The 26,790-nt window shown below is 31.6% G+C and overlaps 1 protein-coding gene across 1 annotated transcript; it reads right to left on the minus strand.

Annotated features, from left to right (window-relative positions):
• Positions 1-294: 294 nt before the first annotated feature.
• LOC133180432 (uncharacterized) lies at positions 295-24,884 on the minus strand. The gene is made up of 27 exons (XM_061314960.1): positions 24,806-24,884; positions 24,588-24,658; positions 21,596-21,772; positions 20,897-20,974; positions 19,542-19,649; positions 16,856-16,943; positions 15,965-16,103; positions 15,465-15,540; positions 14,996-15,190; positions 14,613-14,745; positions 13,868-13,984; positions 13,438-13,544; positions 13,187-13,308; positions 10,017-10,159; positions 9,378-9,491; positions 8,633-8,724; positions 8,392-8,521; positions 7,856-8,031; positions 7,469-7,556; positions 3,961-4,212; positions 3,473-3,709; positions 3,034-3,156; positions 2,801-2,917; positions 1,990-2,106; positions 1,583-1,828; positions 653-947; positions 295-391 (listed from the first exon to the last, which is right to left on the minus strand). The coding sequence occupies exons 1-27, from the start codon at positions 24,882-24,884 to the stop codon at positions 295-297; spliced, it is 3,717 nt and encodes a 1,238-aa protein (XP_061170944.1).
• Between the last annotated feature and the right edge of the window lie 1,906 nt (positions 24,885-26,790).

The following is a 26,790-nucleotide window of genomic DNA, read 5'->3' on the forward strand; positions in this document are numbered from 1 at the left end:
ATCTCTTATTGTAGTCAATTACCACATAAGGGACAGAGCAATATTCCCATCTCTTATTGTAATCAATTACCACATAAGGGACAGAGCAATATTCCCATCTCTTATTGTAATCAATTACCACCTAAAGGGACAGAGCAATATTCCCATCTCTTGTTGTAATCAATTACCACATAAGGGACAGAGCAATATTCCCATCTCTTATTGTAGTCAATTACCACATAAGGGACAGAGCAATATTCCCATCTCTTATTGTAATCAATTACCACATAAGGGACAGAGCAATATTCCCATCTCTTATTGTAGTTTCTTACCACCTAAAGGGACAGAGCAATATTCCCATCTCTTATTGTAGTCAATTCCCACATAAGGGACAGAGCAATATTCCCATATCCTGTTGTAGTCACTTACCACATAAAGGGACAGAGCAATATTCCCATCTCTTGTTGTAGTCACTTATCACATAAAGGGACAGAGTAATATTCCCAACTCTTGTTTAATCGCTTACCACCTAAAGGGACAGAGCAATATTCCCAACTCTTATTGTAGTCACTTACCACCTAAAGGGACAGAGCAATATTCCCAACTCTTATTGTAGTCACTTACCACCTAAAGGGACAGAGCAATATTCCCAACTCTTATTGTAGTCACTTACCACCTAAAGGGACAGAGCAATATTCCCAACTCTTGTTTTAGTCGCTTACCACATAGAGGAACAGAGCAATAGTCCCATCTTTTGTTGGGATCTGTGGTATAGCACCAGGGTCCCTTAGGTTCTTCTCCGTACGGATTACGACAGTAGTTCCCTTGATCCCCTATGTATTTATACCCATGCTTATGTGGCGATTGGGAATCCCAGCGCATGCACGTGTAGCCATTTCTAGTCTTGTTGGCATGGCCAAAATAATCCTCTCCTCGAACTACATTTAAGCATTCAGATGGTGGAGTGTCTGCAACATGAAAAAGGTTCGTATAAACTTATTAACTGAACACGAAAATGGTACAAAGGCCCAAAACACCTGCAGATTGATGATGCCAAGTTCGTCAGCAAATGTTGTCATACCACTTGATACTCTGGAGGTATAAACACCGTTTCCTTGTTTTTACAGTCAATTTGAATTTCTTGCAATCTTGGTTGACAAAAGTTTAAAAGGGTCTGGCTATTGCATTGCTAAGGTGAGGAGGACATTTTTTTTTGGCGTGATACATTTCACAGTTATAATTTTGAACACAGATTAGTGCACGGTAAGAAAGGTATTCCTCTGATCGATCACTTTTCATAATTTCGGTCATACAGTTAAATAATAATTGCATATTATGTTATCCTGCGTGTTTTCCATTCAATATATATCATGTTAAGGACAATGGACATGAATAAGAATATCTGATTATATATTCATACATTACATAAACATACCAAACTACGGGGTGCGAAAGTCATGAGAGATGTTTGGAATATCATAAAAATAAAAAATCCTTGAACTCCATCGAAAATGAAAAAAAGCAATCCGATTAAATGTAATATTAATATTTCCCATTAATAGCTTACACTGATATATTTCTGCTTCAGACACGGTATACCTACCACAAGTCGGTATATCGCAGAGTTCCCATCGTTTATATGGGTCAGTAGTGTAACACCACGGGCCAGCTTCTTTATCTGGGTTTCTGCAATAGTTCTCATGACTAGCCATTGACGTGGTAAAGCTATGTCTATGTGGAGAAGTTTCGTTCCATCTTTGACAGGTACGGTTGTTGACTGTTACCGATATTGTTCCTCGATACTCCCAACCGGTATTGGACCGTTTACAGTTCTCCGTCCTTAATGGAACTTAAAATACATGAGAAACCCATGTTATTTTTTTAAATACTAGTTTTTGGCTAAAGTGATTCCACATGATGCTTTGATGTGGATTCTAAAATATGGAATTTTAATGTCTAATGATTAATTTTGAATTCAGGTTATACAGGTAAGTAACAAGAAATACTGACTCTCAGTTTCACATCTGTCTCCTTGGTAACCCGGGAAACAGGAACAATTATAGGAGTCTCCATTATTAGTGCATGTCCCTCCGTTGTAACATGGGTTTGAAAAACACGCTAGGTTGTCTGATTATTAAAAAAAACAGTATTGACTTCATTTAAAAATGTAATTTTCTTTTATATTCCGATTGAACTCATCCCTGAACCTAACAAAATACAAGTATTGATTAAGGACAGACGATACGTCCCTAAATAATATATAAATTTTTCTAAGATTTTATCATTGAAGTATTGCTACTTTAACATATGTTTACTCACAAAAAATTGAGGTGCCTTACCAGATATTTGTGCAAGATACCAGATGATGGTTTCCTTATATAATCCTTTTGCAAATAACTTAAATTGGCAATATCATATCAAAAATTTTAGCATTTTGATTTTTTTAAGACAATTTGAAACCAGTTTAGAAAGCATAAGGTTATATGATTTTACACATTTTTTAAACATTACAAAGATATACAAAACACATATCTGAGGAATGCATCATTTGACCTTAAATATTATATAATAATAAAATATGGAGATATAACGAACAGTATTCAAGCTCAAAGATCATTAAAACAATACAAATCGGGAGCAGAGCAAACAGGGACCTCCAAAAACATCAGAGGTGGGATCAGGTGCCATGGAGGATGGATTAATACATGTACTCGTATATATCCTAGTATTTATTCCTTCCCCTTTAACCAATAGTAGAACAGTAGTAGAACAGCGATGCATATATCATATATATATCTTTTATCAATATGGAGGATATTACCACAAGATGGAATATTGCACCTCTCCCATCGTTTGTCGGAGTCTGTGGTATAACACCAGGCACGGTCTTCACCGCCCATGTTTCTACAGTAGTTCTCCTGGGCAGATGTCAGCGGCACTGTCAAATATAACAGTACAGTACATTTACAGTATAACTTGTTTATTCTGAATAGAGATATAACGAATGAGTGCTCATACCACGTAATCTTTAACTTTTCGTCTAAACTTACTAACTTGAATGAGAATGCGGTTTCTGTTGATCCCATCTTTGACATGATCGACCACTTGTGGTTGTGTTGATTTGTCCAAAGTAATCTATATTTTGAGCTAGCAATGCGCACTCCCGAGCTTCGTCATCTGAAACGGATAAGATATATATCTTTATATATCAGCATTAAATGTAAATTAAACGAGTGTATCTAATGTACAAAAGTCCAATATTAAACTAATGCTTTTTGCCTGTTTGAAAACATTGCAAACCTAAGAAGAGGTATGCCTAAGATTATAAACAGATTACTTCTATTCCACATATCAGGATTAAGCCAGCTGCACGTGTATATATTCAGCTTTAAAACAAGTTTTGCAGAATATACTACGCCAGTAACTAACGCCAGTCTCAGGATCAAACGAGGCAACAGAAAAAAGAAGGGATGTACTTTGTTTGAAATCTTACTACACATTGGCACTTCACAGTATTCCCAGCGTGTGGAGTTATCCTCTGTGAAGCACCAGGGTTCCTGCTCTCTCCCCCTGGGGTTCCGACAGTAATTCTCGTGGGCCATCAGACCCGCATACGGATGTTCATGAGGTGACTGGGAGTCCCACCTCTGACACGTTTTCCCGGACTTTGTTTTGCTCACTCTTCCAGCATACTCGTATCCGATACTTGAACGTCTGCATTCTTCATATTCTACAACCAAAATGGTGGGATTTATTTTACATAACCAATATTTGCAATACAAAAAACATTACGAACAAGTAAACTTCCTAACTGGTCAATGTGCTTTTTTTTAATATTTTTATAATTTGAAAAATATAAACAGGCTTCATTTTTTTGAAAGAAATTAAAAAAAAATATCTTCAGCACAGATCATTAGAACAACACCTATCGAACGTCAAACAGACGATATTTTCATACACACTGAAAACAAATACTAGTACCACAAGCAGGTATGTCACAGTAATCCCACCGGTCGTTCGGGTCCATAGTGTAACACCACGGGTGGTAGTCATTGCTCTGGGGGTAAAGATTCCGACAGTAATTGGAATCATTGACTAGGGCTGCATAGCCGGAGTGTGAATGGGGCGATTGGTCTGCCCAGGGCTGACACGCCTTTCCGGTCCTTGTTATGTTAACTTTACCTTTGTAATCCCCGCCTCGGTTTGATTTCACACACTCAATATTTTCAGTCACTGCAATGTAAGGTTGATATTGTAATCACATGGACTCTTACATGACAATAACGAATTTCTTCCAGTTTTTCAGAGATACATGTATGTCACCAAAAATTTAATATATTTTGTAAAAATAAAAATGTTTTATGCATTTGATTCATACATATGCAAATTTTCTCTTATCATTTCTAGCGTGTTGATTACGTAATTAAAAGAGAATATTTTTTTTCTAATTGTCCATGACATACATATATTCTAAGATAATAATTTTATTTTCTGTAAAATGTTGCATGCAATATCATAGATATCTCGGGATTTATGTGCAAAATCTTTTGATTTATATGCAAGAATTTGTGAATTATATTCGAAAAGTTGTCATTCATTCATATTCGTAAAATCGTGGTGTATATTCTTTTACATGTATAGTTATTTACTGAGTTTATCGTTTATTTTTATTCATATTCGTAAGCGTGTGATTAATATATATGCAAAATCTTGTAATTCATATTCGAAAAGGTTGTAAATTATATTTTAGAGCCAGTCTGCCAAAAAACCATGCAATACTGTCCAAATTGAAGGTCACTATATCTTGATCATACAAACAACTCTTAAAAATTGGCACAATTTTGAAGAAATGATAAATTTAGTACATATTGATAGGCCAAAACTTCAAAGACCAGGCTACTAAATTAAATTTTTTTTAATATAATTGTCATAATATTTCTCTAATCATTATCTTTGAAAAATATTAAGCTTGGCAGCTAATAATTTATTGAGATAAAGGAATTTACAAATATTTACAAAAAATTCTTCAAACTCAAATTGGTTACACAGACTAATATAGAACTTGAAATTGTAAATATTTGTTATTAGATAAGAAAACAAGATGCTACCATATTCTTTATCATGTTTATGGAAATAACTCAAATTGAAAATTTATTAAAAATGAAAATTAAAATGTTAACAATTACCCTCAATATGAAGATTAGTATTTTGCCAATTGTTCAGAAACAGAATGATTTTATGATAAATTATGCAGACTGATATGTACATTTTCAACAATCATACTGAATGGCCATATTTCCTACATTTTTTGTAAGCCATTTCCTTTATAATTAAAAAAGTGACTTTACATGTATGTAAATTGAGTAGGTCTTTAGTACATCATCATTCATATTAATTAAGAGACTTGAACACAGCGTTAGACATGTTGTTTGTATTCTGCCAATTTTAACAAGACCCAATCTAGTTGGGAATTACGAAAACGGGCCGATAAAAAATCCAATTCTTGGATATACGAGGGTTGTCCATAAATTTCGTGGACAATGACGTTTTTGTCAAAATGAATGGTTCTACATACATGTATATACTTATTGCATATCAAAATATTTTTTATTAAAATCAAAGTCAGAATAGTTTGTTTGTTATTTGTTTGAACTTAATTTTTTTTGTTGTTGTAAAAATTGGGGCTTTCAAGGTTGCAGATAGTGCGCACGGCCCAGGGTTAAAATAACATAAACTTTGAACTAAAGTGTTCTAATTAAAATGATTATTTTCTTTATAAAACAAGTCAAAGCTTAATAAAAATTGAATATGTTACAAATAAAGCGGCTATCGTCATTTTCTGATATCTTTAGTATCGCCTTATTATACAGACAGTGAAAATATTAAGTAAAAGTCGCAAGAAATATGTTTCAAAAATTGACAGAAAAAGCGACGTCGGCCATCCGAACGGAAAAACGTCTTATAAAATTATGTTTAAATATGGTTGAAACGAAGTCAGAGACAAAGTATTTATTCAAACAACTCTGAATTATTGGAATATATTTAGTTCATTGATTTGAGATTGGTTTACACGACTTTTCAACGGTGTGTACAATTTCAGAGACACTGTTATTTGATGAAAATAGGATATTTCTATTCATGACGTTGTTATAAATCTAGCTCAGCGTCGGATTGGGTTGTGTTGCCTATGTATACGAACTGTTTATATTGATGACGCTCGTAAATTATCCCGTTTTGTTTTGAATTTTAAAAATTAAATCAATTATGGTCTATACATAAATATTATTGCACACTCTTGGCAGTGTGGCATAATAAAGAAAATGTAGCGCCTGTTGATGATCATATGATAAAAATTCAAAATCCAAATTTTTGATGTTGTCATGAAATTAGCTTTACGTCAGATTGGGCCGTGCGGATTGTATATACAAATATTTACACCTATAACTATCATACAATAGTGTGTATTGTTTTAATTTTTATATATTTACTTAATCATGGTTTATAATAAAATATTATTGTATATTTTGTTAGTGCGGACTTTATTCAGGAAATTATACCATTTGTCCACGACTTTTACGGACAACCCTCGTAACATAGAAAACAAAATACTAATATGCATGTATACACTTGTACACTGTTATCAATTGAATTTAATACCTATGATCCTTATTTAATACCTGTATTTATAGACTTACAAAAGGGAAACACACACAAAAAAGAAACGATGTAGTTGAATGGATGAACCTAGTAAAAGATGGACACTTAGATGAATTATGAAAATAACGATTAGTAATCAAGCTCAAAAGTCCACTGAAACAATATAGATTGGGAGTAGATAAAACACGGACCACTAAAACACCAGAGCTGGAATCAAAAGCCATGGAGGAAGCATTCCCTGTCGACCGGTCACATACGCCGTGTGCCCCTTGTCATGATCGGGCAAACGGAATAATCCGCAGACAATTCAGTATGAAAATAATGGCCTAACAATTTGCATAAAAAAACGCCAGTCAAAAATCGACTTAATGAAAGGATTGTATTTGCTGATAAGGTCACTGTATCTACTGTAGAATTTGCGAAATATTGACTTTAAACGAGGCTGTTGATATCCTTGTTTCATCAACTTATTTGTCAATAGCTTGCCTCGTTTTGGAAATTGTTCGTACGTAGAGCATGTTCTTGCATATCGAATCAACTGGGAGACTTAAACTCCATGCATATGATAAGGTATATTGCTACGTAAATAGATACAAAGACAGAAAGATATATATTCTTTTAAGAAAAAAAACGCAAAATAAATCATAAATTAGCAACTATCCATTGATATTCAACTTAAAACATTCAACATTTGTTATCTTTACACAACTTAATAATATTTGATTCTCATAAGTCAAAGTTGACAGACTTGATTTTATATTTATGCCAAAATGAATATATTCAGACGTTTTTCTGTATTTATAACATATTCATGGTTATGTCAAATACAAACCATTTACGCATGCTCCGACAGTAAGAACTATGTCATCTAAGGCAATATCACTACTCCAATCTTCACCACGAACAGCTTCAAACACAATCTAGTTTAACAAAAATATTGATCATAAATAACGTAATCAGGTATAATCTTTTTCGAATTCAGATTTGTTTTTCGTAGAACACTTCTTTCATTCCACCACAGTCTTCGAAAATACTCTTATGGTCAAACTTTTTTGTCAAGATACTCTTATATCCCCAGAGCACACGTTTTCATTGCTAGTTTGAATCTCTATAAAAACTTGAAAAATATATACTTAAAAAGTTAATTAAAGGATGATCTGATGCATAGATTATCAGATCCATGTGTTATAATCTGAATATTTTGTGGATCACGTATTACCTTCAGTTTTTCTAATTGCTGAATATTGACACGAGCGAATTTCCACCTGCTGCCCTGGTTTCCGGTCTCAGACCAGATGACGCTCTGAGAGCTGTTTTGCCCGGAGATCAGGACACTCAGTGAATCAACCGTGTGACCAAACATGTAGTAGTAGAAAGAAAGGCATCTCTCTGAGGCTACAAAAGAATCAGATCTCGCAAAACGGAGGACCAATCAAGTACAATATACTTAAAACTTTTGTCAAACTCATATCAGAAAATAAATATCACTTAATTTAAAGTTGATGGTATGCATTCTAATTCAATATGGATCTTCCTTAGGTTGAGTAAAATCAACAGAAATTAACGAAAACTAACCTTCCACTATCATGCCTTTTAAGCACAAGAATTGTGTATTATATTTATGTCTGCATGGTGCTATGCATAAGTTTAAAGTTGACAAATATATGTATATAAACAAGTTAAAAGTATTTAGCCAAAAATTTCAATCCAAAAATTTCATTGAGTAAGGGGACTTAGAATTTTTTATAGAAATACCTGGCAGGTCCAAGTTAGACACCAGCCATGCCTTTTCTCCCTTGACTCGAGGGTCTGACATTTCTGCAAAAATGTACCGATTTCCTTTGTGTGCCTTATCAGGCCCTGTGCCTTGTGAACTACTTGGGCCCTAGTAAAGATTTAAATTAATTCAATGAAAAGATAATTATTTACAAAAATGAGCGTAAAATGTTATATTTGATTTAGAATAAACAAAGTATAAATTACAGACATTACTTACCGAGTTAACAGCCCAGTCAAAGTCGTCTCCTTCTTTGGTGTTGTCTAGGAAACATTTCGTCTTTTCAAAAGTACACTCAAATGTGGCATCACCTGTTCAAATGTTCAGTGTAGGTTTAACTAAATCGTTAAAGGTGAAATGCATCTACGAAGATGGATTGATGTACACGTAATCGTATGAAATGCACAAGTGGAGATGATTTCTAGATGTCCATTCTAGTTATGTGGATTCAAATAGTATACTAACAAATGCAAAGAACATCGAGGCACTAAGCAACATGTTGTAAACCATGTCTGAGACGTTATTGGGGGGGGGGGGGGGATTGACAACTTTCAAAGAGTTACACCATCCAAATTCAAATAGGTAAATACTCATATATCTACTTCCCTTCATGTGTCTTATTGAAAATATGTGATTATACATTAAATCTTTAGATCCTCAATGGCCAGAATAGGGTTAGGATGCTTCAATTACCAGTTGAAGTTTTCTGACCCCAACATGGCTACTTTGTTTAATCTGTTTTCACTTAACACTACACTTGCTATTTTCACGTATATTGTCTCAGTCATTTAGAGTCTCAATAGGCAGTGAAGTATTTCACTTTAAATGGATCCAACTTCTATTCATTTTTGATCCACCGTTTAACTTCTATTCCTTTTTGGTCCACTATTCCAACCATGTCCTTTTCATACAATTCTGGACGAAGAATTTTTGTATTGTAATAAGTAAGAGAAAAATAACTTACTTGACATTTTGTCACACAACTTTCCTTCAAAACCAGAATAACAGGAACACGTAAACTGGCAATCCATCTTGCTTTCGTGACAAGTACCATATACACAAGGGTTATCCTTACATCCTAAATAACAGACAAGAAAAATAAACCAAAGAATCAGACATTTACCTAACGAATACCACACCGGGTATATTCTAGTTTCACCCTCAAGGCTTTGTAAAAGGGTAAATCAAGATCGAGAAATCGTTCAATGCCCTTTTGGGTGGAACGATAAATCAATTTATGAAATGAACATAAAAGTTTCCCATCCCCACAAGAAATCAGAGTGGACCACAGACTTCATCCAAAATTCAACACATAAATGTAAAGGAAAAATCTTATCCAATGTTTCTCATGAGCAGAGTATGAATTCTCGCAGTAATTATTAAATATGACCCTTTTCTCTAGAGACTTTCTTACATTTTATGACTAGGCCTGGAAACAAAAGTGGAAGTGGCAATATTATTTCCTGTAACTTTTCTTCGAGTAAATAACCATTATTCCACTTAAATATTAATGTGCAACTTAGATTTAGTATGTTTTATTTATGTATGCTATAGACAAATCCCAATTTAATTTCTTTCAATTTTATAAAATGCTTAGCCTAACCTCTTCCAACAGCGTTAAACCTGAGTTTGAAGCCCTTTTCTACGGGTCTGTCCTGTACAAATTTACTGTCAAATGTAATCGTCATAAAATTAGGACTGTCTTTGGATCCCGTCCACTGATCACCAATAATATCTCCACAGCGCCTGAATAGAAAAGAAGGCTTACTTCCAATTCAACAAAGCAAAAAGCTGAATTATTGATAATTTATTTACCAGACCTCTAAATTAGTACTTTAGTAAATAAAACAAAACGAAACAAAATTTATGGTCATAATTATTGTAACTAAGTTCAGATAACAGACCAGCAGAGAATCACATTCTTTCAAGTTAAAAAATCCCCGATCTATCTTGAAAGTTTAATTAATCATCAGAAATTTAGGGTATAACTTCATGAACAAACCAGAAAAGCTTTCAAGTAAATTATCAGCACAGAAATGTCAAGCATAATTGTAAATCTAACAGAAACCGTAATTGTAAAATCTCACAAAAACCGGGTCATATAAGTAAAACAGAAAATAAAGCTTATTCACATTTGGGTGAATTTAAAAAAATGACCACCAAATTGAATTTTTTTGAAAAAATTCAACTACCCATGACATATTTTTCACTTATATCATCGTTTTGTACATGCATTCTAGTTGCAATTACTGAAGTTGCAATAGAAAAAACACTTGGTGTTTCAGTTTCAGAATTTTTATTAGTAAAACTTTATTTGCAAAAAGAAAATATCACTATATCCTAAAACACTTTCTAAAATACAAAAAAAACTAGCTAAAATATATATTTAGAAGATAAAATATATTTTATAGTATATTTTCCCTCACAGGACAAACACTGTAAGCAACTGAGGTCAACCAGAAACATTCTACTCATCATTCTTTTTCTTTATATTTATTCATATTTGATAAGCGATAATTCTAACATTGTTGCACTCCTGAACAAGAGCATGGGAGTCTTTAAAGTAGAATCGTGAAGAGAAAATTAAAGCAGAACTTGTTCTGTTGTTTCAGTGAAGTTGAGGTCGAATTATTTGAACTTTATAACAATTTTTCAATATCTGCGTTTTTCACATTCTTAAAAAAATCAAAGAAAAGATAAAAACACATCTGAATTGATCAAATTGAAAAAGAGAAGGATTTTAATAATAAAACTGTTAATAATTTAGTACTAAATTATTGAAAAAGATCATTATTAATTAAAGAATATTTCGTAGCATGAGTAGAAGTTTTTTCATCGTATAACTTGAATCTTTAAAAAAATGTGTTGCACTCCTGACCATAGAAACATAGATCTGAAACACAAACATACCCTGTAATTGATAAATCTATTTGGTAAAAATGTTTTCTGTCTCTTTATTTTCCAAAATAAAAATCAGAGAATCATATACTGATAAAAGTTTTTTTTTCATGCTGGGGAATAAAACGTCAAATGCTGCACTCCTGACATTATTGGGTATGCACAGATAGTTGACTCTCATTTATGCTGCTTGTGATTTATATAACATTTTTAAGTTTTAAATTGTACATCAGTTATTGTTTTACACTTTGAAAATTCTTTTTTGACTTGATTGATTTTGCAAATTTTTTCAAATCGACTTTTTTTTTTTTTTTTTTTTTTGGCAAAACTACATTTTTTCTGTTGCACTCCTGACATGATATAACATTTTTTTAACATCAGCCATGGCCACAACTTGGTCAAACAAAAGTTGCTACAGTCTACATTTAAAGCTCAATACTTTGAATATTATCAGGAAAGTCGTTATTTCCACCATAAACCATTAATATTTTTATCACAGATCTTCAAAAAATATTGAATTTTCAAAGTGTCACAATAAGGTGTTGCACTCCTGACATTTCAAGCATCATTTTGGGGCATAACTTTTTTGTGAATTGAGATATCAATTAGATATTTCGCATGTATTTAGACACTATCTAAAGACGTAAGCTGAGACATAGAAATTTATTCCCATTGCCTGTACTTTTAGTGCAGGTTGAAAAATATATGTTTGGTCATTTTTTTTTAAATTAACCCATTTGCAGAAATTATAGCTTTTCATCAGAGAAAGAGAAATTCCAGACTTAGTGGTACATGTATATTACCAAAAAAAATCCAAATTTGATTTAAAAAAAAAAATATAAGCCGAAAATCAAAACTTTTAAATGTGGTAAATTTGACCATATAAACGTGAATCTATTTTTAATTTTACAGAGCATACTCTTAAGACTTGGTGATAAATTTAAGTCAATAAAATAAAAATTTATTACAGGCCTACTCCATTTCTATGTTAGTGCAGTATTATAACGCTAATATCCATAAATATTTTTTTTTTACTTTTGATTCGAAAGAAATTGCTATGTAATTTTCAGATTTTGTGGGATAACAGTGTAGTGTAGATTATAAAATGTTAAGGTTGGTATAGCCTCGCCCCCACCCCACTCCCTTTCTCCCATCAAATTTCTTTCAGTGTTTTTTAAACACACACACGCATTACAATGGAATATTTTTTTGTGACATTCAAGTATGCGTATGTGTTATAAATTAGATATTTTAACGAAAGATTTGCAATTCAGAAACCACAATGCACAGCAGAATACTAATTTTGATCACTAAAAAGAAAATGTGAAACTTATTCACCAAGACAAGAAAAAATATGGCGTTGTTAAAACAGATTCAAAAACAAATCAATGCATTTAGTTTGGAAGAGTTTATGTCAACTTGAACAAAGTGTAGATTATTTTAGTTACCTTTACCATGCACATATCTAGATCAAGAGAAGTCAGCACCGTACTGATACAGCGGGTTTTCTTGGCGGGTGTAAAATTCAGCGTTTTGTTTGGCTAAAGATATGTCAATAATTTTGGGGTAATTTATTTTCGCGGACTCAGGGTCCCAACTCTTTGCCAAATTACACTAAGACGAACACTGAATATTTTAGCGATTAAAATTTTGAGACCACTATCAAAACGCCAAAATAAGCCAAAATTAACACCCCGCTAAAATAACACGCTATACGGTAGTAATATTTCATTACTAAAGTATCATCTAGTTTTATGGAAATTTTTCAGTTGGGTTATTATATCTCATAAATATATAGTGGACACAGTCTTAATCAAACTTCTCGAAATTAAATTATTCGTATTTTAAAGTATACTAAACAACTACAGTACTGACTTGATTCCTGTCTGTCCTGGCAGGTTATATTGGATTTCCAGCCAATGGTAACATCTATTCAAATTGTTGTCCGCCAGGTGGAGTTCTTCTACCGTCATTCGAAGGTACCATCCCTCGGGTGCCTGTAGTTTTTTTAAAAGATAAAATTCAATCAAAATTTCTTCCAACGCAATAAGTTTAACTTCAGCCAAATGCAAATATGACTACAGTTTTTGAAAAAAAAAACATGTGAGGAAGAGTTTCATACCAACCTTTACGCCCCATCTACATAATTTTCCAATTGGGTAAGATACTGGATACCCTGGTGACGTCACAAATACATCTTTACCGAGAGGAACTTCTATCATTCCACCACAGTCTTCGAAAATACTCAAATGGTCATTTTTTTCAAGATACTTCACTGATATGAATTGAAACTATTATTTTACTTTAAAGAGAACGTGCAATAACTAAGAAAGACAATACAACTGTACAAAAGAAAAGTTAAAACTCTGAGGGAAAAGATATTTAAGTTGAATTTACCTTACTATTACTTCTGTTTCAAAAAGAACCCCAAAAACTACATTGTTGCAGTAAGCTTCTTTTCAGTTTATTCTTTAAATAGCATATACATGTATATTCATATCATTAAACAATTACTATTTCTGTGATACTTCAATCGTTAATTAAGTTGTTAATTACCATCATCAGTGATCACATTTTCACACGTGTCACCTTGGTAACCTTTTGGACAGTAACAGACACAGTTATGATTGACAAATCCTCCATTCTCACACCTTGGTGGGTTCACACACTCTCCTACAGATGCAGTATTCATTATTTATTCATTATAAATGTCTGTGAAATGCTTTTCACATAAATTGGTAATTGAGCATAATTTTTCTTTTATTCTAATTAAACAGTCATATGAAAAAGGGTTCTAGTGTCTAGTTTCTGTCATAAACATAATAATTATGCGTGTAAACCTTTTATATTACATTTCAATCATATACTTATATGGGAACATTATCTACTAACGTTAAGATAGACTATAAGAAACGTCCATCATATTACATGGTAGTTTCAGACATATGTGATGAATTGTCTTCATAATAAGGTCAGGGTATAGCTTTTCTGCGAATTTAATGATAATATGCATGACTGTGCCAAAGATGGTTTCCATATTTGGAAAACCCAATGTTTGCTGCAGACTTGTAGCAAACCAATTTTGCATAAATGTTTGCTGCAAACATAAAGGCTTTGTATAGGCTGTCATCCTACTTAATCCTCATTTCAGCAAGTCTGCAGCAAATGTTTGGAGCAGACTTGCAGGAAATGTTTGCGGGAAGGCAATTTTGTTTATAAGTGAGTGGAAAAGATTGTCAACAGCTTTTGGAAGGCCCGAAAACCGGTTGATATCTAAAATATTAAGTCAACAGAAACTCACCAGCACACTGGTAATTTGCGGTTATATCCTTTACATCATAGAAATCAAGACCGACCCCGGCCCCCGTCCCAGCCAGAAACTCCAGATCTCTGTCCAAAAACTCCATTGTTTGACCTCCAGTGACGGAAAAGGACTGAAATGGGTAAATTTTTACGAATAATTCATTTTATATTTTTTGCTATTAAGTTTTCACAATTGAGCAGTGTTGTAAATTGAGATTCAAAATATCAGATAAACATTACAAGCATGTTTATTTTATCACAAAACTAATTTATTGATAATTTTTATAATATCTTAATGGGGTAGAAAACATGGTTCAAAATTAAAATAATGAATGAATTTTTTTTCCTGGGTTTATAAATGATCATTATATAGATATTTACCCATAAACCGTACTGCATAATGCTTTCATAGTCATATGCATTGCGGTCAAAAGTGCTAGTCTTTGCCATGTTACCATTGTGAAAGTTATGCTTGAGATTTTCTTTGATCATGCGTATGTAGTCGTCACGGTCAGTGCGTGACTGCTCGTGCATCAAACCCACGGCATGAAGCATCTCATGCACAGCTATCCCAACCTTCAAAAAACAGTTCATACTTCACAATTCATATTTCACATATCTTTTCTGTTTAATGAAAGACTGTATGAATTTGTTTTAAGATTTGCTCTTCCTTTAAACAGAGATCCAAAAAATAAAAAAAACTATCAAAACTAAACAAATTATAAAAAGAATACCAAGAGGTCCTTTGACAGAAAGTTTGAAAGTTCTCTTTAGTGCGCAAACATTTTCTCCTCTCAGATCTTGATATTTTAAGTGATGTATCAATAATTTATGTCATTAATAAGCTTACACTCATACATCCCCTCTGTGACATTCCAATCACCTGAGGACTGCTTCTTATGTACCCAACATAGGACCAACATCCACTACAAAAAGGTACATTACAAACCAAATTTACGTATTGGCCTCAAATATGAGTATTTCGACTAAAAGTGCTTTAGATATTTTTATTTTCTTAAATACATTTAGATCTGTTGCATGATAAAATTGTATATAAGGAGACTATTGTCAAATATATTCTCTTTTTAAGCTACTATCATAAAGGCTGTTTCAAAATATCTGTCCCCATTACAAACTGGTTTAGAAATAATTCAGATGGTTTATGAAAAAAGTTTTTTTGGGGGGTAATTCAGAAAATTTGAATTCAGTTTTTTTCTCCTTTTTTTTTTTGGGGGGGGGGGGGGTATATATGCCTCCATACCAAGATATAACATCCAAAATTTAAAAAAGAGTAGGGTTTTACAAGATTATAAAGAACTCTGGTTAAATAGATCTAAACTATATACTTACTCGGAATCACGGAATTGTACATAATTATTGTGACCCACTCGTTCTGCTAGTTCCGGTGTGTAAGGCAGCCACTTAAGACAGGTTAAATTGTTAAAGAGTTCAGCTGCTTTGTTGAAGATAGTGTAGCTGCTTTCTTTTACTGCAAAAACATGGGAGTTTTCCATGAATATTGTTCAAGCAACTGCAAAGTGTATGGTTTGATACAATGTTGAAAATCTGGTACCTACCCATGTTGGCTCTCTATATATGAATAGCAGGAAGAAAGATGCTTTCCACAATATTATTGAGAAAGCATCATTTTACCATGATGTCTTCAAGATATGTATTGGTTATATTGTGATGAATTCTTGCTATTTTTTATCTTATCAAGTAAATATTTTAATACATGTTGCTGATACTACAGGCCTTTAATGCGGGAAATAGTTATTGCCATGACAAAAGATATTATAGATCTATAAACATTCATTACAATATAAACTTTCCGATACAGCCATGGTTGTTAAAGTGGTAGTGAATTAAAACTCTAAGATTTCAACTAATGTCTTAGTCAGTGCTACCTCAGTAACAAGATCGAAAAGGACCCCCCACACCTTTTGCAAGGTTTTGTCTTGAATTCTTTTTTAAAAAATATATATATATTTTCTATGTTTCGGATTGAGTGAAATTCGTGAAAAATGGACAGCTTCTTTTTTTTTTTTTTTTTTTTTTTTTTTTTTAAAAAAAGCTTGCAATTTCACTTCCTAGCATTATCCATACGAACGCAGTTTTGAAATCCATATATCTGACTAAATTAGACCCAATCTAAAGCCAAGTACACTGTAAATGTCATCTTAACTTCAGTGACAATAAACAAATACTAGTACACTTTATGGAACCATACCATGGGCTTACCTATAGTGTTGTTGTCTATATCAAAAGGAACGATATTCTTCGGCCACTTCCAAGCTGCCCTCCAAAAACTTCTCTTTTTTCTGCGTACCTGAAGCGCAGAGTCAATAGATCGTAAAAGGGTGAATTCAAAAAAAATGACCACCAAACTGAAATTTTTTGGAAAAATTCAACTACTTCTAACATATTTTTCACTTATATCATCATATTGCACATGCATTCTAGTTTAAAATCCTGAAGTGGCAATAGAATAGACAATTGGATTAAAAAGTTTCAGAATTTTTATTAGTAAAATTTCTTTTGAAAAAGAAAATATCATTACACCTTAAAAGCCTTTCTAAAATACATAATCACAAGAAATTATAGTTTTTTATGCTTCAAAATGGTAAAAGGGGTATAAATGATTAAATCTAGACCTTGATTGAGTATCTTCTCTTGTATATGTGACAAAAAATTGGCTTTTTGATTGTTATTTTACATTATTTTTTCAATTCTGGTTTGAAAAGTTTTAATAATTATGAAAAAAATATGAAGCAATAAAATTCCCCAAATTTCACTTTTTTGTCTGTTCAAGCCAATTCTTTAAATCTAAGCCAAAAAAGAATTTTTATATACGAGTTCTCTTACAAAAAAATACTAGATTTTGAAGTGACCCTATGTTACATAATTGTGTTGCACTCCTGACATCTGATGTGTATTTTATTTAACGTTGTTTTAAAAATTATAACACACAATAACCCATTCTTACTTTGTAAATTAATTTGTCGTTTTGATATTTTTGATCGTTTACGGCAGATTTTTCATATTTTGAAGACTTTAACACATGATTATTTGCAAAGTGTAATATATATAAATTGTATATAAAACTATATGTGAAATGATGAAAACTATTCCCTGAATTGACTAGAAAATTTCTGTAATTTGTTGATAGACATATTGTTTTGAACATCAAATAGTATCAAACATTTTTTTCAACTTATTTTTTAGTAAAGATAGTTAAAAAGCATTGATAATTATAAAGCAGTTTTGTTGCACTCCTGACTGCAGTAAAATTTAAAATTAAAACTGTAGAACACAAAAATTCATAAAGTGTTGGCAACATCAAGTGGTAATGAAATTGTGCAATATTTATAGTCCAATACGTCATAATTAAAACTGATGAAAGTATTTGAAATTCGTATTTTATCTGGAATTATTCCCTATTTATGCCAAAAAACTAGCTTAAATGTATATTTTGAAGATAAAATATATTTTATAGCATATTTTCCTTTAGAGGACAAGCACAGTAACCCACCAGAAAAATTCTACTCATCATTTTTTCTTTATTTTTATTCTTATTGGATGATTTATAATTCTAACATATTTGTTGCACTCCTGACCAAAAGCATTGGGACCTTTAAAGTAGAATTGTGAAGTGAAAATTACATAAGAACTTGTTCTGTTGTTTCAGTGAAGTTGAGGAGGAATTACTAGTACTTGAATTTTATGACAATTTTTTAGTGTGTTTATTTTTTACATTCATTAAAAAAAATCACAAAAAAGATAAAAACACATCTGAATTGATAAAATTGAAAAAGGAAGGATTTTAATAATAAAACTGTCAATAATTTAGTATTAAATTATACAAAAAGATCATTATTAATTAATGAATACTTCTAAGCATGAATAGAAGTGTTTTCGTCACACAATTTGAATCATTAAAAAAATGTGTTGCACTCCTGACCATAGAAATATAGATCTGAAGCACAGATAGATCCTGTAATTGATAAATCTATTTGGTAAAAATGTTCTTTGTGTCTTTCTTTTCCAAATAGAAATCAGAAAATCATATAATGATAATAGTTTTTTTATGCTTGGGAGCAAAACATCAAATGTTGCACTCCTGACATTATTGGGTATGCACCTATACTTGACTCTAATTAATGCTGCTTGTGATTCATATAACATTTTTAAGTTCTAAAATGTATATCAGTTATTGTTTTACACTTCGAAAATTCTTTTTTGTCTTAATTTTCTTTCAGAATTTTACAATTGATGTTTTTTTGGCAACACTACATTTTTTCTGTTGCACTCCTGACATGGTATAACATTTTTTTAAACATCAGCCATGACCACAACTTGATTAAACAAATTAAACAAAAGTTATTACAGCCTACATTTAAAGCTCAATACTTTGAATATAATCAGGAAAGTCTTTAATTTCAACATAAAGCATTATTATTTATTTCACAGATCTCCAAAAAATATTGAAATTTCAAAATGTCACAAAAAGGTGTTGCACTCCTGACAATTTTAGCGTCATTTTTGGGCATAACTTTTTTGTTAATTGAGATATCAACGAGATATTTGGCAGGTATTTAGACACTATCTAAAGACAAATGCTGAGACATAGAAATCTATTTTCATTGCCTGTATTTTTAGTGTGGGTTGATAAATATGCGTTTGGTCATTTTTTTTAATTCACCCAAAAGCATTTGTACGCAACATATTAAATAGGTTTCTTTTGCCATCAAATAAAAAAAAATGTCGTAAGAGTAGGTGACTTTGATATTGTTTTTATATGAGAATTGTAGATGCAGATGACATTGATATTATTTTTATATGAGGATTGTACATGCAGATACGATTGAAACTAACCGTGTGTTTAGAGATTCTCACTCGAACAAAATCATTAGAATACTAGTAGTACCTGATCTCCCGATATCTGCTCTATCTGAGATTGTTCTGAGGTAAAGGGGTGCTTGTCCATACCTTGACCTTTTGCAATCATTGACAACTCGGGATGCAAACCTTTGGCCTTCAAAATATAAAAGCTTTATACATTCACTCGAAACATAAATATTTTCTTTTCATTCATAATAACTTAGAGAAAAAGAAAAGAAAACAAAATTTCTATACTGGGTAAAGGGGGAAAATAAAACTGAATATTTCATAGGGGGCTTAACCAAAAAAGAATTTAAAGTGTTTAGATAACAAAATTATATTAAAATACCAAAGTTAATCAAAGTTCATGGCGAAGTAAATCAAAATTTCAATTTTCCCTCATATGTGAATGGAATATTTAGAATATTTTTTTTTAATTCTTATACTTAAATGTGAATTTTTGATATTTAAAGTGATATTGCTGCATAGTACATTAAATTATATCCCTGGTTTTTATGTTTTTTGAATATGGAATCCGAGATACAAGTACTTGTATATCAATGCTCTAAATCTTTAAAATTGATACCTAGTGCAAAGTTTTAAAGTAATCAGGTGTCATAGTAGAGAATAGACAAAAAGTAAAGATTTGTATATGGATTATTGTAAACTATTGTTTTCTATTGTAATTCATTGTTAACAAAAGAAAACTTTGCAAATGGGAGGGGGGTAATAGCGATTTAGAATAAACAATAGTATTGAATTATTAAAATCAAACTTTATGAATCATTATTTAGGTCATTTTTCTACAAATATATGATAAAACAAGTAAAAGGGCAAAAGGAAAATAATCATAGGTTAAAATACAAATGCTCTTTCTAAAAAAAAAATCTCATCGTAATACACGATGTTCTATAAGAATTTATACATTAATTTAATAATTACATTTGTAAAATATGTATATAAAATATGTAACCCACGTACGACGATGATCCTAATGGAGCCCTGTATATAAATCAAAGAGGGAGAAGAAAATAAAGTTAACCCCAAACATCTGCAATAGATTTTTTTAAATGAAATATTTCTATCATAAAGTTCATATCGTCAAACTTTATTCTCTGATAGAAAACTGTATTAAGAGATGAATTTCTTGTTCGGCTCTAGATTTGATGACACTTGTTTTATTTTCGAACAATTATGTGGTACACTAGTTCAGGCTCCGCTTAAATGACTAGACTTTATCCTAAGGGCATCAGATTATACGGGCTTCAATTAATTGCTTCATTGATTAAACTGCCCATGTTTATTCAATTATGAAAAAAAATTAGTCAACCGAGTCAATATCCGGAGGCTTATAATATTTTATAGAGGGTCTTTAAAGATTGACAGATAGGTTAAGCTCACCTTGAAAACCCTTCCGTTTTTCTCTACTGCCATTCCTTCCAGTAACTCCATTAACCGTACGTCGTCAGGGTCAACTTCCTGCAAAGAAATTATATTGACAATGTCTTAAGGTTCATAAACCCTCTGCTCACTCATATAAATTGTTTTTTTAACTCTTATGATTTTCAAAAAAAAAGGATTTTTAAAGTAAAATACAAACAATTGTAGCACAGCTTTAGACAGACTTGGACAAAAAATACACTTCAACTTGACGAATTTATAAAGGAATAATAAACATATATGTCATTAAGAGTTATCTCTCTTATCAGATTATCGATGAACCTTAATCTTTCACTTCAGTAAACACGATTTAATACATAATGATTTTCCTTGTCTCTATTGTTATGAATATCTTACAATTGATATTGGTTAAAATTGCTATTAATTGTTTTCTCCTCTCTAGGTCTTCACAGCTATTTGATGCTATATTTTAAGTTTTGTATCACGTTCTATTCAAAATGTGCATGCTCCTCATAATTGTGCATTTTTTTTTTCAAAGAAATGAAATAGGAAATATTTTCTTTTATTGCTAGTTATACTTTTATTTTTCTAGATGTAAGTATAAGATAGATTTTCTCTTATAAAAACGTTATTTAAGATATTTTGCTCTCTGAATTTAACAGTATGTAGAATACTGTGTGCGAGAGAGAGAGTCCTTACCTCTTCGTCGATCATTTTACTGTGTTTTTCCTGATTATCAAGCTTTTTCAGACCTCCTTCCTCTGTAGATTTCTGTCCCTTATTTTTCTTGACTTTTCTTTTTTGGGTCAAATCAAGACCCTCCTGACCAAAGTAATTTTTGAAAAGCCTCCTTCCTTTCTCTTCGTGGTCGATTCTCTAAATGACACAATGCAACATCAGAATAAATTTATTTTCGAAGAAATTTTTTTCCAAAATCAGCATGGTAAAAGGTTAAAAATTTTGATAATAAAAAGCAAAAGAGATAAGAAAGATAAAAAAAAAATCCTGTCAAATGAGTACAAAATATGATATGTCCGAAAATATTCTATTTAAGAAGCATTTAAAGAGTAATTCTACTCTTTTGTTTTTATGTTTATTGGGTAGATACTCACCAAAAATAGCTTCGTCAGAAGAATTATTTGTATACATTTACTACCCCAAAATTACGTCCCCGCGAACCAGTAAAATTTTTATTACCACCGAAAATTGTCAAACCCCCCTCCCCCCCAACGAATCAAAATAATTTCGGAGTAATGTGCGTCAGCGCATTTTCAAGATGTGGATTCACAATGAGTATTATTGATAGCACTGACATAAAAGTTATTTAATGCTTACATATATATTTATCTACCATCTTAAATGTATACTAAGATATATAGTTATATTTTTTTTATATAAATATTCTAAAACAGATATTTCTTCTTACACATCTTTATACATTGTGGCGTCATTTTTGTGATCCATGGTACATGGAAGTATATAAGTACATGTAGCTTAGAAGTAAACCGAGTATGGAATGTGAATATTCGGTAATATTTGGACTAATCTTTTTTCATTTGTTACCCGACAGTGTCTAGTAAAATCTGAGTAAAATTGCACTTTTCCCTACAAATGTTAACAAGATTTTTAAAAATTACTTTTCAAAAACATATTCTCCTGTAAATCGAAATTTTTGTTTGAAAATTACGAAGCGAATAAATTGTATGTAAAGAGAACTGAAGACGATTATGCTACAACCCTTGGAGGCATCAGGCCCTGCATTGAAATGTTGATAAGTATTATTTTAAATCAAGATATTTATTAGTCTAATCATCAATGGTACAAAACTACAATTCATTTTTTTTTATCTTCTTTCATGCAAATTCAATATAAACATAGTCATACCCTTTGTTGTTGTAAAGGATGATTTTATACCGGAGAAATGCTTGTTTCATAAAATGTAAAATCAGGTTTTACGAGATTAAACTAAACATTTGAAAAAAATTACATAAAATTGATCGAATAATTTTTATAGAATGAAAAAGGTGACGATAACCAACAGTGATCGATCTCAAAAAATCTTCAAACAATACAAATCTGTAAACAGGGCATAAGACACAGACCCCTGGAAATTCCAGAGGTGGAATCAGGTTCCTGTTGACTGGTTACACCCGCCGTGGGCCCTATATATTGATCAGGTAGACGGAGCATTTAGCAGTCAAATTTAGTATAAAATCAAAGTTCTAACAATTTGTATGAAACGCGACAGTCAAAATACGAGCCGATGATATATTAAATTTGTTAGCAAGGTCATTATAACTACCGAAGAATTTACGAAATGCTGACTTTAAACAAGATTTTTGAAATCCCTGTAACATCAACTTTTCTGTTAGTAACCTGTCTCGGTTAAAAAAAAATGATCGTGCTCAGAGCATGCTCTTGAGTATCGAATAACTTGGGAGACGTAAACATCATATGCAAGTGATAACGGAATATTACTGCACAAATAAGGAACGTTGAAGATGGAAACGCTGAAGTCACCTCCTTTGTCATACAGTCAAACAGATGTGTCAGACTCTGTGGTATCTTTTATTTCGAGTTCAGTGGGATATACCGAGTAGACATATGAATGGAATTGTTAATTGATAAAACGTAGTCTAAATATCTGAATATCGAGTTGAAGGCCTCAGCAAGTGTTTTCTTCTCATGTAGGTTTTTGAATAAATTCTGCTTCATTGGAATATCAAAACAATAGTCTAATAGCAATTAGTGCCCATCGAAATTCATCCGAAGACTATATATATGTTGTCAATGATGAACTCCAGCATCCTTTTAAATATCAACTTCAAAGTACTTTTGGGTAGAATCAGAGTGATTTATACAAAGTAATTTTGTTGATAACAACAAGATATGAACATTTCCGAGTTCCATTTTTATTGAAAAAGCAGTTGTCTATAATAAAGCCTGGGTTTTAATTTACCGTGAGGAATGGGTGTATAAAGTGTAGAAAAGTCGTACGTTTTGATGTTATTGACTTTAGAAAAAAATGGTGATTTTAAATTTTCTAAAAGTTCTTATGAGTTTTTGAGAATCCACATCTGATGTACACCACTTCTAAAATATTCCGTAGCACCACAGTAATTCTGAAGTTTCTCCTTTACAGCGGTTAATACTTTTGTAAGAGGCAAAGATAGGGGCTTGGTAGAGCATTTGCTAGACCCGGCAATGTATCTTTGTTTGGAAGGATTTTTATGAAGTTTAGGAATCCAGTATAGGGATGGTAGATCGACCATGGTTGACTGGATTTTTTAAAGTCTAAGTTGGATCGAATCATTTCCAGACATAGAAATAAAAGTTCTCCTGAAATACAGTTATAATAATGAGCCTTACAAACAAAGACTAAGGTACTAATGTTATTAATACCATTCTCCATTCCTTTGTTGGTAGCTATAAGTTTAAGGAATCAAAAGGTTGAGTCAGAATTATCATCCGAAACATGTGATATAACATGTGACTGTAAATATGACAACACTTAAGATAGCAAAAGAATTTGTGATTGTAAAATAAATGCTCAAATGGGAAATTTATTTGGTTACAAATTCACTAATAAGTGTCAACATCTTAAAATACTCAAATACAGTTTTTGTTCAATGTTCAGATTATAAGTAATGTTAATTTCACATAAATAAGAAAAGATTTAACTTCTAAATACCGCAGCTATGTCTTCGGGTTCACTTTCCTTTAAAAATTCCAGTAATTCTCGGACTTCTTCTTTAATGAAATCTATTCAATGATAATTTTGAGATATATATATACATGTACATCTATAAATGAAATTAATTTCTACGATTAATTATATATAAAAAATCATAAGTGCATATCTTCCAATTAAATATGTTATTTAATTGCAATTTCAAAAAAACAGATTACCTTCATCTTTCTCTTTTAAAGGTACAGAAAATATAGAGTTCCAAAATACCAATAACACGAAACACGTTTGAATCAGCATTTTCAACTGAACAATTGGTAATAATCATTGTACATCAGGCTTTATAAAGGCTCTATATGGGGTCATCTAGCGAGCAAATGTGTTTTCGACATAAAAGAACCCTTTCTGATGCTTCATGATTTTTTTTTAAATTCATACATTTTATTAGTTGATTTGCCGGGTGGATGAACTACATGCCAAAAACAAAAACAACAACAAACCCATGATGAATTTGTCTAAAGTTCGTAATAAACGATACACTATAAAGCCATCATTAAATAAATGAAAATGGCATGAAATAGATAATTCAACGCCTTCCAGCCATTTACCCTTTTCACACTCCTTAAGAACAGTAAGTGAAGTAGTACATATCTGACAGCCCACAAACTGTGTCCCGATAAACTCAGATTTCAAAACCTTGACTCATGTGTTAACCCTTTTTAGATGTCATCAAGCATATTTTTTTTATTAAAAATAATTTCATTTAACCGATTTTTCTTAATATTGAATAATGTTGCTAAAATAAAAAATAAATTGCGGCGGAAAACACTGGACTGGGTTAATGAGAAGAGCTTGTAAACTGAAAACCAACTGGAAAAAAAAATTCCATCGAATAACAAAAACTCTGAATTACAATAAGTTAATGGTTAAATAGACTATCAAATTAAACTTGATAAAATTTTAAGAAAGTGATTTCTTGTTTGGGATTGTTATTCAATTAAATTCTTGTTCATTAATAAGACAAAGGATTGAAATGATAAAAATATTTCTTATTGTCGGTAGGGGATGCTTACTCCTCCATGGCACTTGATCCCACCTCTAATGTTTTTAGAGGCCCGTGTTTGCTCTGCTCATGATTTGTATTTTTTATCATGGACTTTTGAGCTTGATTTTTGTTCCTTATCCCCACATTTATTCTTACAGATGTTTTAGGTACAACATTTAACTTGCTCTATGGCAAACTTGAGACCAGGTGTTCCAACAATATGTTGAAATTCTCATGGGTTTTAATTGTTTTCCTTTATTTACCGATATTAAAATCTTATGAAGATGAATTTATTCCTACATGAAAAGTAGAAGAATCTTGCTATGGCCTTTTATTCTACATTTAGTTGTACATGTATAAATTGACAATATTCATTTCATTTATACATTGATTCGTGATATTGCATTGAACTCGAAATAAAAGACACCACAGAGTCTGACACATCTTTTCATATTTTGATGTTTGGCAGAGAGATATTGAAGATAAGTTAATATAAGGTTAAAGGACTTGTAGCATGCTCTTCAAAAAATCGAAATTTTATGGAAAATTTTTTATCTACAACTTTATTTATTAAACTACTGAATATAATAAACGCTGCTGTAGGCATATTTTATGCGAAATAAAGAGTTGAAATTCAAATACGGCGATATGCAAATTTCAATCGGATTTCTTGGCCATACTGCTGTGACGTCATATGCGATAAATCAGTGAACGAGAGATGAGAAACTACATACTGTTTAATGAATATAAAAATTCAATGATTCTTGATCAGGCATACACGACTTTCTCTAATAAAGAACTTTATGTGTCTTAGGGAGTGCTACGTAATTTCATTGTGTTTTCTCTTGTTTCTTTTAAGGACTCTTACATACTAATCCTTATTCCAAGTCATGTCTGATAATATGCAAAATTTAACACAAACAACAACTGAATTTTTATTATCCTAACAGTATATTAATATCCATCTTTCTTTCTAGCAAAATATTCTGTTCATAATTCATGTCCATAAAAACTTGCAATATGTATTTCTTTTCCGTTATTTATAGATCACCATTTCTTTTTTTTTTCTTTAAAGGATCTGAAAGTCCCAAAAAGTGATAAGTGTCATTTACTACAAGAGTGGTTTTATCATTTAGTAAAGAAAACTTGTAGGAATGTTGT

Source organism: Saccostrea echinata, unplaced genomic scaffold, assembly GCF_033153115.1.
Source record: "Saccostrea echinata isolate AGI-Se365-2 ecotype Australia unplaced genomic scaffold, CSIRO_AGI_Sech_v1 ptg000006l, whole genome shotgun sequence".
NCBI lineage: Eukaryota > Metazoa > Mollusca > Bivalvia > Ostreida > Ostreidae > Saccostrea > Saccostrea echinata.